At 40.1% G+C, this 14,902-nt stretch overlaps 1 protein-coding gene across 11 annotated transcripts in view; it reads right to left on the reverse strand.

Moving 5' to 3' along the window:
• CADPS2 (calcium dependent secretion activator 2) overlaps window positions 1–14,902 on the reverse strand; it is a 368,843-nt gene that overhangs the window by 235,684 nt on the left and 118,257 nt on the right. For 10 of the 11 annotated variants that reach the window (XM_068165287.1, XM_068165325.1, XM_068165316.1 and 7 more), the window contains exon 3: window positions 4,657–4,989. The exons of the other annotated variant lie outside the window; for it this stretch is intronic. In XM_068165287.1, the coding sequence (XP_068021388.1) occupies window positions 4,657–4,989 (333 nt within the window). The remainder of the gene's footprint in view (window positions 1–4,656; window positions 4,990–14,902) is intronic. 11 annotated transcript variants of the gene reach the window in all.

Here is a 14,902-nt window from a genome sequence, read left to right on the forward strand (position 1 = left end):
TCCTAAACTGAGGGGCCCAGAACTGGACACAGGACTCAAGGTGTGGCCTAACCAGTGCAGTGTACAGGGGCAGAATGACCTCCCTGCTCCTGCTGCCCACACTGTTCCTGATGCAGGCCAGGATGCCATTGGCCCTCCTGGCTGCCTGGGCACACTGCAGGCTCATGTTCAGCCTACCATCGACCAGCAGCCCCACGTCCCTCTCTGCCTGGCTGCTCTCCAGCCACTCTGACCCCAGCCTGTAGCCCTGCATGGGGTTGTTGTGGCCAATGTGCAGAACCCAGCACTTGGATGTGTTAAATCTCATGCCGTTGGATTCTGCCCATCTGTCCAGGCTGTTGAGGTCCCTCTGCAAAGCCCCTCTACCCTCCAGCATATCAACTCCTGCCCCCAGCTTGGTGTCATTTGCTAATTTACTGATGCTAATTTAGTCCTCCACAAATTTACTCAATTCCCTCATCCAAAGATCAGTGTCGTTCTCTTCTCCCCACACCCAGGACAAGGAGCTCAGATCAGCTAAAGAAGTCAATCTTCTAAAGGCACCTTCAAAACAAAATATACACTGCATGGAATTACAAATTACCTGGTACAGAATTTTAGTGCTGGAGAAACCACCATGCATTAGTTTGAGCTTGACTTTCAGTTTGACTTTCTACATCAGTGCTATCATCTACCTCAGTGAATAATTAAAAAAAGAAAAAAAAAAAAAAAAGACTACATCACATTTGATCTCTAGAAATCAAACAAACTGTAACACCACACTATGGCCAGGCATCTCAAAAGCAGGTCAAGGAGCTCATTGACTCCCAGCTAACTGGCAATCACTTCTTTATCATAAAACACAGCTTAAGGCAACACAATATAAACAAAAAAACAGGTGAAAGGGTTGTCACTTACAAAACTGGATCTTTGTATAATAAAGAAATATAGATAGCTTCCATCAGTTGCTGGTCTTTCTCTAAAGTTGCAAACAAGATCACAGAAATCTTCAATACCCTAACGTAAAGGTCTTGTTAATGTTCACTACCTAAGGACAAGCTTAGGCACTTAGTACATGTTACAAGATTGTGACAAAATGTTACTCTTCAGAGATAAGATTCTCACAGCTATGTGAACTGTGTTTGACAGTGTCAGAGAGCTGCTCTATTACTATTTGCTTCATTTTTTATTATGTTCTTCTGATGACTGAACAAACACCGTTTCTCACTGTTATCACACAAAGGACAGAGACTAGAAACCTACATGGACCTCCAGTAACCTACACCCTAGCAGAATTACGTGATGAGCTGCTGCAAGATGTCAGTGGGTTAAGGGTTGAAGAGAATGTGCCATTTAGAACAGTCTGGGGAGCAAAAGCTGCTGAAAACCATTAGAAAGTTTCTAAATGCAGAGAAAGTCACAAGGAGGAGGCTGACAGACAATACCTCCTACTGTTACAAATAACATCCTTGTCTGCTTAGCAGCCCTGTAGGTGCAGGATAATTTACTCTTATCGACATTACAAGACGTTTTTCTGCTTCCTATTTCCAAAGGGCTGGAAGGAACAAACAAAAAATGAAGTGTGTGTGGGGGGGAAAGACAGTTTTCTGCACAAATTGTAACTGTACAGATTCGCCGTTAAGAGCAACTGTTTCTCAGAGCTGCAAAATACATAGAGTTTCATATACCTGATTCTGTGCTAGAAGCACAGGCTAGAAGCCAACTCACTAAAACTCTATCAAAAATACAATTTCAACATCTGTTTGGACTTCCACTTATCTCACTGCTCCCAGACACTATTGATTATCGTTATCTGCAAGCCTGTAGTAGTCTAAACAGCAGTGGCAAAGGGAAATGAAAGTGAGCATTTTAATACAAATACTGATAGAGGCTTCTAGGGCAGAATGAAAACTGATTGCACTGACTGAAATTTCAGTCTAACTTCATCTCATCTTCCATTAATACACTCTCAATAGAAAGGAACATAATACAGCCTAAACAAAATAGTTATTAAAACTATAATGAGAAATAAGGGATTGCACCAGTGGAAAAAAGCAGCATGTTATCAAAACATGGTTGCTGTCTGCATTATGGCTCCTGGGGAGGGTATAATTGTTACCCTTTTATTGGCAACGGGCTTATCCTCATACCCTGGGTGTATTAGGTGCTTGACTGGACACAGGAACAAGATTTGAAATGTATGGTTAGTAACAATTCTCCTGGAGTTCATAAAGAGAAGTTTTTGTTCTATCAAAATAATTTCATATTAGGCTTGAAAGCTAGAACCCCAAACAAGAAGGGTGTATGCTCAAAAGCCTTTCCCTCTTCATTCTTCTCAGCTTAAAACACATAGGTGCTCCTTCATCTGCTTCCGAGGAAGTAAGTCTCCCTTTCTTCCTGTCCTCCAATATATGGAAGGTAAACACTGTGTACTTTGGAAACCTGCACAGGAGATCCTGCAAGCTCTCATGTTCAAAACCAGGAAGACCAAGAGCAAAATCTTCTTATCCTACTGAGTCATTTTTTCACACACCAGGATGATCAGTCAGTCTTTCTCCCTTCCTACCTAGCACAAGATTATTTCCTTTTAAATTTGCAGTCTGAAAATTAGAAAACAAAATTATCCCAAGCTCAAAATTCTGTCATGGTAGAAGACAAAAATGAATCACTGCAATGTTTCAGTCTCTCTATAGGTTATAGACCAAGAACAGACAGCAAACTGTTGATACATGCCAATCAGTTTCATTCCAGCCACACTCTTATAATTAAGAGCTAAGATACAGAATCCTTCAAGGATACAAATACAAGAACCTAGCAGGCTGTATAATCAGAACCACTTTGAGAATAAGGGAACAACTTTGTTCAATTTTTTAAAGTTCTTCACTCACAATTGTTGGTGTTCCTCTAGCACAATGCAGATTAACAGCAGATTTTGACCATTCACAGTGGCATATACAGTAAACCAGAGGAGTGTAAAATGTGCCCCAACTGTCTCTAAACAAGAAACAAAAAAACAACCACCTGAAGTGTGTGTATACTAATGCCTGAAGTCTGGGAAGCAAACAAGAGGAACTGGAGCTCTGTGCCCAGTCAGGAAGTTATGATATCCTAGGAATAACCAAAACTTGCTGGGGCAACTCACACAGCTGGAGGATCATGGTAGATCATGACAGGCTGTTTCATAAAGACAGGCAGAGTAGAAGAGGTGGTGAGTCATACTCTGTAATAAAGAGAATCTTGAAAGTAATGAAGTAAACTATGGTAACTGTGGAAGCCCTGTTGAATACCTCTGGGTCAAAATCAGAGGGGGTGTCTTACCTTACAGTAAGCATCTGTTACTGACCCCCAAACCAAGATGATACAACCACGATGGGAATTTGTGAGTCACTTATGCAAGCCTCAGGTCAACAAAACCTGGTTCTTGTGGGAGACTCGCTACCCAGACATTTGCGGGAAGAACAACACAGCAGTTTACCTATCATCCATCAAGTTTCTGGAATGGATAGAGGACTGCCTCCTCATACAGAAGTTAGATGTGCCAACCAGGAGTGAAGGACTGCTGGACTTGCTGCTCATTCACCAAGAAAATCCAGTTTGTAATATCTTGGTTATTGACAGCTTTGGCTGCAGTGATCTTTATATTGTGGAATTTGAGGTACTGCTGAGTACACTGAAGATTCGTTCCAAAACCAAAGGGTTTAGATCTTAGAAGAGCAAACTTCAGCATGCTCAGGGGTCAGCTGGAAGGGATTCTGTAGCGAGTTCCCATGGAGGACAAAATAGCTAAGGAGTGCTGGGAGTCTTTCAAGAACACTCTTCCTAGACACGCAAAACCAGTTCAGTTCATCCCCTCTAAAGGCAAGAGAAGTAGGCAGAACAAGAGATGCCACCTGGCTTAACTCTGAGCTTCTGGATCTGCTCAGAACCAAAAGGGAAATGTACCAGAGATAAAAAAGTGGAGCATTACCTACTGATGTTACAAGGGCATTACCAGGGTGTGCAGAGATGCAGTTAGGAAAGCAAAATCTCACCTTGAACTGGAACTGGCCAGAGATTAGCAATAAGTTGTGCATATAAATTCAAACATGATTACTGAATGGCCTCTTTGTCCTGGCCTTAGTATTTTACAGGGAATATCATTTTTATCAAGCAAAACAAGGAAGTGAAAATGTGCAAATTGGCTTTGTAGATGGTATCTGAAATGAAGCACAGTAAGTTTTAACACATAGATCTTCTAGACACTGGGTGGCCAAGAGCATTCTGAATTCAGACACCTGTCATCGATCAATTTAGAGACCCAGGTTAATGGGATCTTTTAAAGATGTACACACATACACACAAACATATGTACATACACATGTGATTTTTATGAGGCTGTGCAGGTATATAGGCCATATAACATTCTGTAGAACCTATCAAACCACAGGAGCTGTGATACTGTAAAAGGTCTCAAGAAATCTCTGTAGAGTAAATACCATACACTCTGGCATATCCTTTTCCCAAGTATTCTCCAGCAACCGAATGATTCAAAGATTCCTTTCTGATGGTTTTCATCCCCTTGCACTGTGGAGATGTACTTAAAATTGAAGGCTTCTACACACAGAGAGGAAGCAATTGACCTGCTGGCAAGGGGGAGAAACTGTGGACACAACAGCACCGAGTGACACCAATACTTACTTGGCAGGCATTATAAATCAACTGGTGTTCCAATTTTTGGATCCCTAGAATCTGCTGAAACATTTCGTAAAGCTGTTCCTTGCTCAGAATCAGTTCCGATACAGCACTTAGGGCCATTCTATTCGGCTGTTTGCAAAAGTCCTCTTCTCCCCTGTATATGGCATCATACTTGGCTAGCCAAGAACTCAACACAGTCTCTTTGCTCAATCCATCAATTTCTGGCAAACTTCGGACTCTCTTTTCTATGTTTTTCTTAAAAACATCTCTGAAGTCATTTGCAGAACACCCTCCACTGTGGACCATTCTTGCAACTCGGTCACTCTTGAGAAATACCTTTTAAAAGAAAACAAACAAAACAACAAACAAACCACAACAAAACAAACCAGAAAGAGTTAGGCAAGGGCATAAACACAATCCTTACAAAGCAATACAAGCTAACATTCAACTTCTATATAAAATGGGTTTACAAGGAAGAGTTATACAGGCCATGTTTGTTATGCTTTTCTTAAAAACACAAGTTACCAACTTGAGTAGGATTCTGCATTGAATAAGTATCTGAAATAAGTATTTTTATGGCTATGTATGCATGCACTTACAATAACTAAGCTGGAATTAAGTTTGAATTAACAGCAGCTAACTTAAAATGTACCTAGAAGTTTTAATCAACATTTTCTCCATGAAAAAAGTCTTAAGTTAATTTCAAGTAACTAATAAATCAGCTAAACTGTTTTAAAACTCACATGTATGAGTTAAACTACGATCTTTAAACCAGCCAAGAATCTCATGCAAGACAGAAATCCAGGTAAAAAAACAAACAAACAGACTTAGAGAAATACTACAATCCATATTAACTATAGTGAGAAGAATGATGCAGAGATACAGAACTGGTTCTATACTGAAGACACTATATTGGAGACACAATACATAATTTCTCTGGGAAAAACCCAAAGCAAGAAAACCCAGCATTAAAAAAACCTACCCAAGTACATGCACTCTAAGATATGACAAGGCAAATTACAACAACAAACTAATTAAATCAGCATTCTGTATGAATTTTTCAGTGTCTAGGGATAGATACATATATTCTATTTAGCACAGGCCCTGACAAGGTTGATCTTTCCAGCTCACTGTGTGGCAGGCCCATTTTGAGTAGTAAATCTCATGAAACTGCTCCTCTGCAAAATGCAACACGATGACCACTGTAGCATGATCAGCTCAACTGAGCAAAGAAATGATCGTAGAATCAATAAGATTGGAAAAGACATCAAAGATCATCAAGTCCAACCTGTCACCACAGACCTCATGACTACTAAACCATGGCACCAAATGCCATGTCCAGTCCCCTCTTGAACACCTCCAGGGACGGCGACACCTCCCTGGGCAGATCATTCCAATGGCTAACAACTCTCTCTGTGAAGAACTTTATCCTCATCTCAAGCCTAAACTTCCCCTGGCACAGCTTGAGACTGTGTCCTCTTGTTCTGGTGTTGATTGCCTGGGAAAGGAGACCAACCCCCACCTGGCTACAACCTCCCTTCAGGTAGTGGTAGACAGCAATGAGGTCTCCCCTGAGCCTCCTCTTCTCCAGGCTAAACAATCCCAGCTCCCTCAGCCTCTCCTCATAGGGCTTGTGCTGGAGGCCTCTCACCAGCCTCATTGCCCTTGTCTGGACACATTCAAGCGTCTCAATGTCCTTCTTAAATTGAGGGGCCCAGAACTGGACACAGGACTCAAGGTGTGGCCTAACCAGTGCTGAGTCTAGGGGCACAATGACTTCCCTGCTCCTGCTGGCCACAGTATTCCTGATACAAGCCAGGGTGCCATTGCCCTTCTTGGCCACCTGGGCACACTGCTGTCTCATGTTCAGCCAGCTATCAACCAGTACCCCTAGGTCCCTTTCTGTTTGGCTGCTCTCCAGCCACTCTGACCCCAGTCTGTAATGGTGGGGTGCTTTAGACAAGGAATAAACTGCATCATGCTTTTGAATGGCTAATTCAGGAAGAGCCAACTGGTTTCCTGTGGCAGAGGGACACAAATTGAGGCCCCCCACCCTGCAAGGCTTGGTTGATGGGGCACTGCTTGGGTGTTACACTAACACTCCTGAGAACAGCTGAAATGCAATGAACAGTTGTGATACCACATAGTCTAAACAGATTTTCTATCCATCACCTTTCTGCCTGCTTGCTCTCTTCAATCATACACTACGAAGTGGAAGATGCGTTAACTGTGCATTTTCGGATAGTCGTTTTAGTCACCAAGGATAATGAAAACAATGAATGGAGATGATAGTGCAGCAGAACTCTGGCCCCCTATGCTATCACGTTTGATGACACTGCACCTAACAATCAACCTAAAATACTACCATACTTTCATTTGAGAAATAAAATACAAAGGAGTAGCAGAGGAGGAGGAGAGGAGATAAAAAGCTGACCAAAAAGGAAAACAAATGTAGAAACAGGTGAAGAAAAACATATTCTAAAATCTCTAATACTTGCTGATGGATGTTTCACTGAAGTATTTTAAAATGCAGTTAGTTACAAAATACATCTCTCATCTGATGCTGTACAGAAGGCTGCAGATTAAGCCTGAAAGTATTTGCCCAAATAGATTATTATAAAACCCCATCATTACTATCTGTTAATCGCATTTAATGCGCTAACTGTATCACAATGAACTTCCTTTTTTTTTTTTAGATATAAGTATCTAAGGTCAAATTCTTATCCATAATGGCACCTGGCATAGTTACTGTCAATTAATGCTGATATTAATTTCCTCAAAATGCTACATAAATATTGAACCTAATGCAATTTCAAAACAAGCAATAGTCATAAATTCCACTCAGCAATAAAACTTATCAACACAAACTGGTAAAAGGATATTAAGCCTTTCCTTGTTTTAACAGCCTGCAGTTACAATTGATTAATTTCTCCATCAGCTTCAGTAGAAAGCAAATAAAAGAAAAAAATATTTTAAAGAAAATTACTTCAAACTAACTTCGGCTACTTTGGACTGTTCATAAACAACATTAAATCCTCCATCTCATTAATTTCTATATCCAATGAGAAAAGGCAGATGCAGAAGAAAAAGTTAAATCAAGGATATTTACAGGCTCTTCCCCCAAAGTCTCATATTTATCCAAGATTACATGATCCTATGTATTGGGTGTATACACTGTATGTAAGGTACATACCTGGATCAAGCTAATAAAATAAAAATTAAAAATCTGAAAATTACACACTGTAAGATCACCAGAGCAACATCCACCTTTCTTTACTTTCTTTCATATTATTCAAACCCATTAATCCAGAATGCTGAGGCTGAAAAGCTGCTAGCACTTCCCTTGATTTATGAACCAGACCTATTGTCCTGAAGGGACAAAAAAAGCCTCAAAAATGCTCTGAACCAGACAATGGGGCAGGAGCCAGCAGGTCTGGCTTTCCAGGAAAATTCCGCCGTTGCTCAGGCTTGTCTGAACATGCCCTGGAGTCCAAGTAGGCCAGGTGTGTGTGTCTATCGGCGACGGAGATGGGAATCAATACGGCTGACCAATATGATCGAGTATTGTTCCTTTATTGTTCCAGTGTTGCAGGCTGATGGTGCGGGCCTGTGGTGCAGGCCTGTAGAGCAGGCCTGCAGTGCAAGTATAACACAGTAAAGTGTAGAAGAAGAAGAGACAGGAAAGGCAGAAGTGCGTAGCAAGGGAACTGCTACAACTTATATAAACTTGGAGAGCCTCGTTGGCATGGCTTCATTGGTTCCCTATGAGTGACCACACATTGCACTATTACAGATTATTGGTCCAACTACTAACAACACAACGAGGTTGTTGATGCAGGCGCATGTCCTGTTGTTCCAAGATAACTGTCCATGTTTGTAGCTACCAGTGCCCTGTTTTAGTTACATGCTGCAGGCACAGCACTGTTTTGCTACACTGCTAGCTGACTCTGCATTTATGCTGAGCATGGCCTACCACCATGTCAGGCTCTAGGCCTGCACTGCCAGATTGCTCACACTGCTCGTCACTGGCATTGCCACATGTGTCCTTGGCCATGTTTGGAGGAAACTCATTCTATAGGTTACAGTGTCAGGGCTTTCTCTCTCAATCTTTGTTGTCACTGGCCATTATTGTCTCGGGAAATCTGTAAGTACCAGCCCAAAGAGCCAGAGCGTTGCCTTACAATTGTCCAAGCTCTGGGACAAATCATAAGCCTTGCTTAGAAGTCAAGCTGTGTTTCAGTTTACCCAGACAGGACAGCAAAGACCCCTCACTGTATAGCATTGTAAAGCCCAGGGGCAGAGCAGATGCATCTCGCCAGACCAAGAGATGAAACCCAGGAGGAGCTGAGTCCCCAGCACACTTTAGTTTTATTGGAAGAAGCAACAAGTGCCGCTGCGAAGAATTGCAGCAGAACCACCTTTTTTCTACAAGGCTTTCAGCTACAAAGCCTTCGGAGATAAATCCTGAATGTGTCTCAGCAACAAGCTGCAGACGCCAACAGGAAGTGAAACTGGGCTCCAGAAGCTTCCACATGGTCGACCCTATTTTGGTTTTGTTTAAATCCCCACGTGTGCCCTGGGGTACCACGATGTGGTGGTGAGAGAAAGTTCAGTTCTCCCCCACACACAAAGAAACCATGGCTAGCTCAGTTGGATAAACAGAAATGAATATGAGCTATATTTACAAGCAGGATGAGATGCAGTGAATATATACACAATATACAGTATTTACAATATATACAGAAATATACAGCAAAGAATGTAACACAGAAAACCTTTCCCTCCTCAAAGGAGAGGGGTCCCCCCCAACTATACCCCCCTTCTCTCCCTTCCTCCCTTTTTCCCCAAAAAGGGTTAGAGAGAGAAAAGGTAATTATTAAGGAGGAAATTCTGTTAGCTCAAAGCGTATGCAAGAATTAGTTTCTTATCTGGTTAGCTCAGTTAGTTCAAGGTCAACTCCGTCCAGCACAGAGGAAAGACAGCAGCTGCTCAAAGAGACTGAAAAAGACAGACTGATTGAACTGACTGAGATTCAAACTGAACTAAAGCTAATACTTAAAGTTGCATTCTACCAATCTACCAATAAAATTCGTTTAGAATATCTTTGTTTTCATTTTACACTAAAACATTCAGCCAGAGTGTTCCAGTAACTGTCCCTTTCTCAAAGGCACAGCCTAAAATGGTCACACACCATCAGTGAGCAATTATGAAATATGATTTTATAAGTATCTATTAAAGGTATGTTGCCCTAGAGAATTCTGGAGTTCCCCACCTCTGTGGGCAATTTCTGGCTTTGTTGATGATGTTCCCTTTTTTTTCTCTTTACAGTTTAAAGTACCGTTTGTTGTTTCTGGAGTTTTTCTCATATTGTTTAAATCATTACTTGTTCCTGCTGATGAGATATCTGTTCCACAACCAAATAGTTGGGACCAGTAAATAGGTTTTATTAATATTTTCCAAGGGGTTTTTATGATTAATGAAGTTACTGATATTTTTATTAACTGATCCGCCTATTGAATATTAATAGCCTTCTCTGCTCCATTTTTTCAACGCTTAGGAGTGGAAGGAGAGTAATAATTGTAACAGTTGTTGCCTGCAAAACACTGACAAGATGATGGCATGTTCATATTGGCCAAAACAACAGGCACACGCAAATACAAAATACAATTTTACATATATCCCTGACCTTAAAATGTTCCCTTCTGAAGTGCTTTTGGTCAAAAACTGTATTTTAATTGAAGATTTTAAAAAAAATGTTGGTATATAATAATCACAGAATCACCAAGGTTGGAAGAGACCTCAAAGATCACCAAGTCCAACCCATCACCACAGACCTCATGACTAAACCATGGCACCAAGTGCCACGTCCAATCCCCTCTTGAACACCTCCAGGGATGGTGACTCCACCACTTCCCTGGGCAGCACATTCCAGTGGCTAACAACTCTCTCTGGGAAGAACTTTCTCCTCATTTCGAGCCCAAATTTCCCCTGGCACAGTTTGAGACTGTGTCCTCTTTTTGTGGTGCTGGTTGCCTGGGAGAAGAGACCAACCCCCTCCTGGCTACAATCTCCCTTCAGCTAGTTGTAGACAGCAATAAGGTCTCCCCTGAGCCTCCTCTACTCCAGGCTAAACAACCCCAGCTCCCTCAGCCTCTCCTTGTAGGGCTTGTGCTCGAGGCCCAAATACTATTAAATACTTTCTCAAGATATGGTTGGTATCACTAGAAAATTACTCAAAATGAAAGCTCAAGCCGTGTAATAGACCACAGAAAGTAAGTACATTGTTGATTCTGAAAAGGAATCCACTGGAGCTACTTTCTGAACAGTAATTTATCAACTTTCTTTTGATGGGAGTAATAAAAGTAACATCATCTTTGAAATTAAGTACTTGTATTTGAGATATTTAAAAACTAATAGTAACATTTGAACAGAACGAGTTCATATTCAGGACTTCATTTTCAACAGAAAACTGTAAGAGAATGGAAATGCCGTTTGTAGTGTACCATATGTGCCTCAAACTTTACATGGTGAGATGCATTTTAAAGCTATTAAATTCCTTGTCATTCCTGCTCCTGAAAGATAAGTGGTACACTTCATGTCAAGTACAAAATCCTTTACTTCATTTGTATTTCTCGAGATTCATCTTCTCAGTTTAAAAACTTTTCTGAGCCATTTTATGACTCCTTTTGTTAAAAATAAAATAGAATAAAATCTAAACTGAATGATAGGTCACCAGTCTAATGCCAGTGGCGTTGTTTTTTCCACCACTGTTGCAGAAATTTTGCTTATGTGGCTGCATACCTGTGAGTCCAGAATCTGAGGATACATGCTGCACAACACTGGTGGCATGTCTTGGCAGCCTTCATTTTCACAATGATATATATAAGTTTCTGTAGTAGTCTTACCAGGGTCCACCATTTTTTCTTCAACACATATTGTATGTGCAGCCCAATCGACACTTAGGGGAAATATTTAGGCTTATATCTAGCTTTAAAGGTTTAATGCAAAACATAAAGTATCCAAAAAAGTTATTGTGGGGATGAAGAAATCTACTTCTACAGAACTAGATCTTGCAGATCTCCCATGATTGTTTGGAAATCCTTGTATTATCAAAGAATCAATAAGGTTGGAAAAGACCTCAAATATCATCAAGTCCAACCTGTCACCCAAAACCTCATGACTACTAAACCATGGCCCCAAATGCCACGTCCAATCCCCTCTTGAACACCTCCAGGGATGGTGACTCCACCACCTCCCTGGGCAGCACATTCCAATGGCTAATGACTCCCTCCGTGAAAAACTTTCTCCTCACCTTTAGCCTGAACTTCCCCTGGTGCAGCTTGAGACTGTGTCCTCTTCTACTGGTGCTGATTGCCTGGGAAAGAGACCAGACTCCTCCTGGCTACAATAAGTCATTTGACAGGAACCAAGCTTGTTCATGAAGCATTTCCTGTTTCTATCAAAGCTATTGGGACTTTCTCAAGGAAATTCTGGAGTGATGCTCATTGTCTGGCAGTATTTGAACTTGTAGCATGATTTTTGTTAAGTCAACATCAACTCTTCATGCTACCTATTGCTAACAAGCTATCAAACACCAAAAGGAAACACTCTGTTAACACATGCGACACATTCAGGCAAAACCAGATAGTTAAAAAAACAGATTTTGATGGGCCCAATATAGTCATTTTGAGGAAATTTTCCATTTCACATTATTTAGAGTCCTTTAAATTCTCTTGGACTGAGCCATACCTACAATTTCTGATGTATACGGCTCTCCTCGTATCATAACAATTTAAAGGGAACGAGGTAGGGAATTAAAAAAGATCCTCAATAATAATTTGCATCTACCTACTGAAGCATGATTTATATTCACTTTTCCCAAATCATTATACATATGCAATTTCATTTGTTGTCAATACTAGTAAAAAGCTTCATTCAAAGTAGTCTTTCACACTAGACAGTATATTTCTCTTTAAAGATGAAAATTCATCATTTAGCAGTGCCTGCAACTTAAAAAAAAAAAAATTGGAAATATTAAACAAAGAATAGAATAGAATTAACCAGGTTGGAAGAGACTTTTGAGATCATCGAGTCCAACCTATCGTCCAACACTATCCAATCAACTAAACTATAGCACCAAGTGCCCCATCCAGTCTCTTCCTAAATACCTCCAGTGATGCTGACTCCACCACCTCCCTGGGCAGCACACTAAGCTTGCACTAACCAAAATTATTTTACAAGGTCTTTCATTCTCCGGCAGAAAACTCCACAAAAGGCTTTGAAAAAAAAAAACCAGAATTATAAAATTAATGGTGTAAGACCTCCAGCTTTTAAACAAAGGATTGCAAAACCAAGGAAACTAAACCTTACATCTGCATGTTCCAGCAGGATAACTAGGTAGAACAAAACACCACAGTCCTTAAACACAGAGGGCCTCTAAATAATGGTTCACCCAGGAGTTGTGGTATCTATTGTTATGATTACTTGCTTGCCATTCTGAATTAGGCATAAAACATCCTTGCTTTCCAGAATATAAATCAAAACTGTAGCAGGATCAAGAGAAAGAAAGGACTTTAACAGAAGCCCAAGAACACTCAAGTTTGTGAATACTTTTCAAGTCCCTGATGTGCTTTTTCAATACTTTCTCCACTCAAGCTCCTGATGTGACCAGGAGTTACCAGAACTCTTGATTTTAAGACACACAAAACATTTTTTAAGAATGGCCAGCAATTTTTAGAGCTAAATTGAGATCTAAAGTTTATGCAAAAGACAATTATCTTTCTAGGAGCTAAACCAAATTGAATTGGGTTTCTTGCATAAAATTTTATGCAACCTGCATCACCACACTGTGCTGGGAGCATTAACTGATCCAAAACAAAGCACAGGACAATTACTATGTAATATTAAGTAGCGTCTTTGCTGTAATATTAAGTGGCATCCTTGCTACTGCAGCAGGTGCTCAAAGCCTCTTACAAAAGTTCATTATCAACTCTCACTGTAGCCAACAGCTCTTACACACTTCTTAAAGTCATTCGTGTTCCAGGGGAGTAAAAATATGCCCTATTACAGTCATTACCAAGAGTGATGTTCTCCAGGATCAGCTCACACAGCCCTCAGTAATTCTACTGTATTCTGAAACTGCACAATGCATCACATTGAGAATTAGGGCTAGTTTTATGAAGCTGAAAAAAAACTTCTGACAGTTTGGAGAACAGCTTCCACAGCTACATATTTTAGGAACAAAAAACTTATGCCTAGTAGGAAATAATATGCCTTGTAACCAACATTATTTCCTGCTGTACCCTGAGGCTGCAGGAAAAGAAATATTGCTTCAGATAGGATGTTCTCTCTACAATTGTAAGTCTTGAAAGAAATTAAACAAAAACACTCCAAAAATTATGATGTTTAGATTAGATTTAATCTGATTAACTAATCTGACTATGAGAACAAGATCATTTGGAGTCAAAAATAAACAGCTTATTGAATAATTTTGTACATCTAATAGTACATATTTGTTCTTTTCATGCTGGTTGACTAAAATTACTGCATTAGGAATTCAATCAGCCTTTATATTCTATGCAGAGACTAATAGTTACCAATGTACTTCAATAGCTACTTTCAATAAGTACTGGCCACTGAACGTGGCTGGAAAGTGAGTTATGGAGATTTTCTCAGTGTTTTGAGATCAGAATTCTTTTCTACATTCTTAGAGGGAAAAAAAAGAAGAGATATTTTTAAGACTGTCTTGCAGGTCTTCTTCCTCACCCATTCCCTATCACCCCAAAGAAATACCCTCCAGGCACGGTTTTGATTTGTTTTCTCCCCCACAATCTTTTTTCTCAATGAATTTATCGGAGTTAAAGGACTATTTTTCTTTATAAGTCTTCAGAACAGAGTGCTTACCTTCAGGAAAATGTAAAAGATACTCAAATTTTAAGAGATCCCACTAATTAACTCCCATTTCCCTAATTAAGAATTATTGTCATGATTTGATTCATCACAAGCTTCTTCTCCTGGAAATCTAGTACACTACAGTTTTCTTATTCAGGAGGGCAAGGCTGAAATGAAAAAAACCTCACACTTTAAATTTTGGTTAACAGCAAGTTGGGTTTTTTGTTTGTTGGTTTGTTTGCTTTTTTTCTTAAAACCTCCTTAAAACACCACATTAAAATTTCAAGTAATAAAACATGATCATCTGAAGAAGTATAATCTTAATTTCTTATCGTTCCTGTATCATATCTACTACCCT

This window comes from Melanerpes formicivorus, unplaced genomic scaffold, assembly GCF_026170545.1.
Source record: "Melanerpes formicivorus ecotype bairdi unplaced genomic scaffold, bMelFor1.0.p_v2 SCAF_3, whole genome shotgun sequence".
Lineage (NCBI taxonomy): Eukaryota > Metazoa > Chordata > Aves > Piciformes > Picidae > Melanerpes > Melanerpes formicivorus.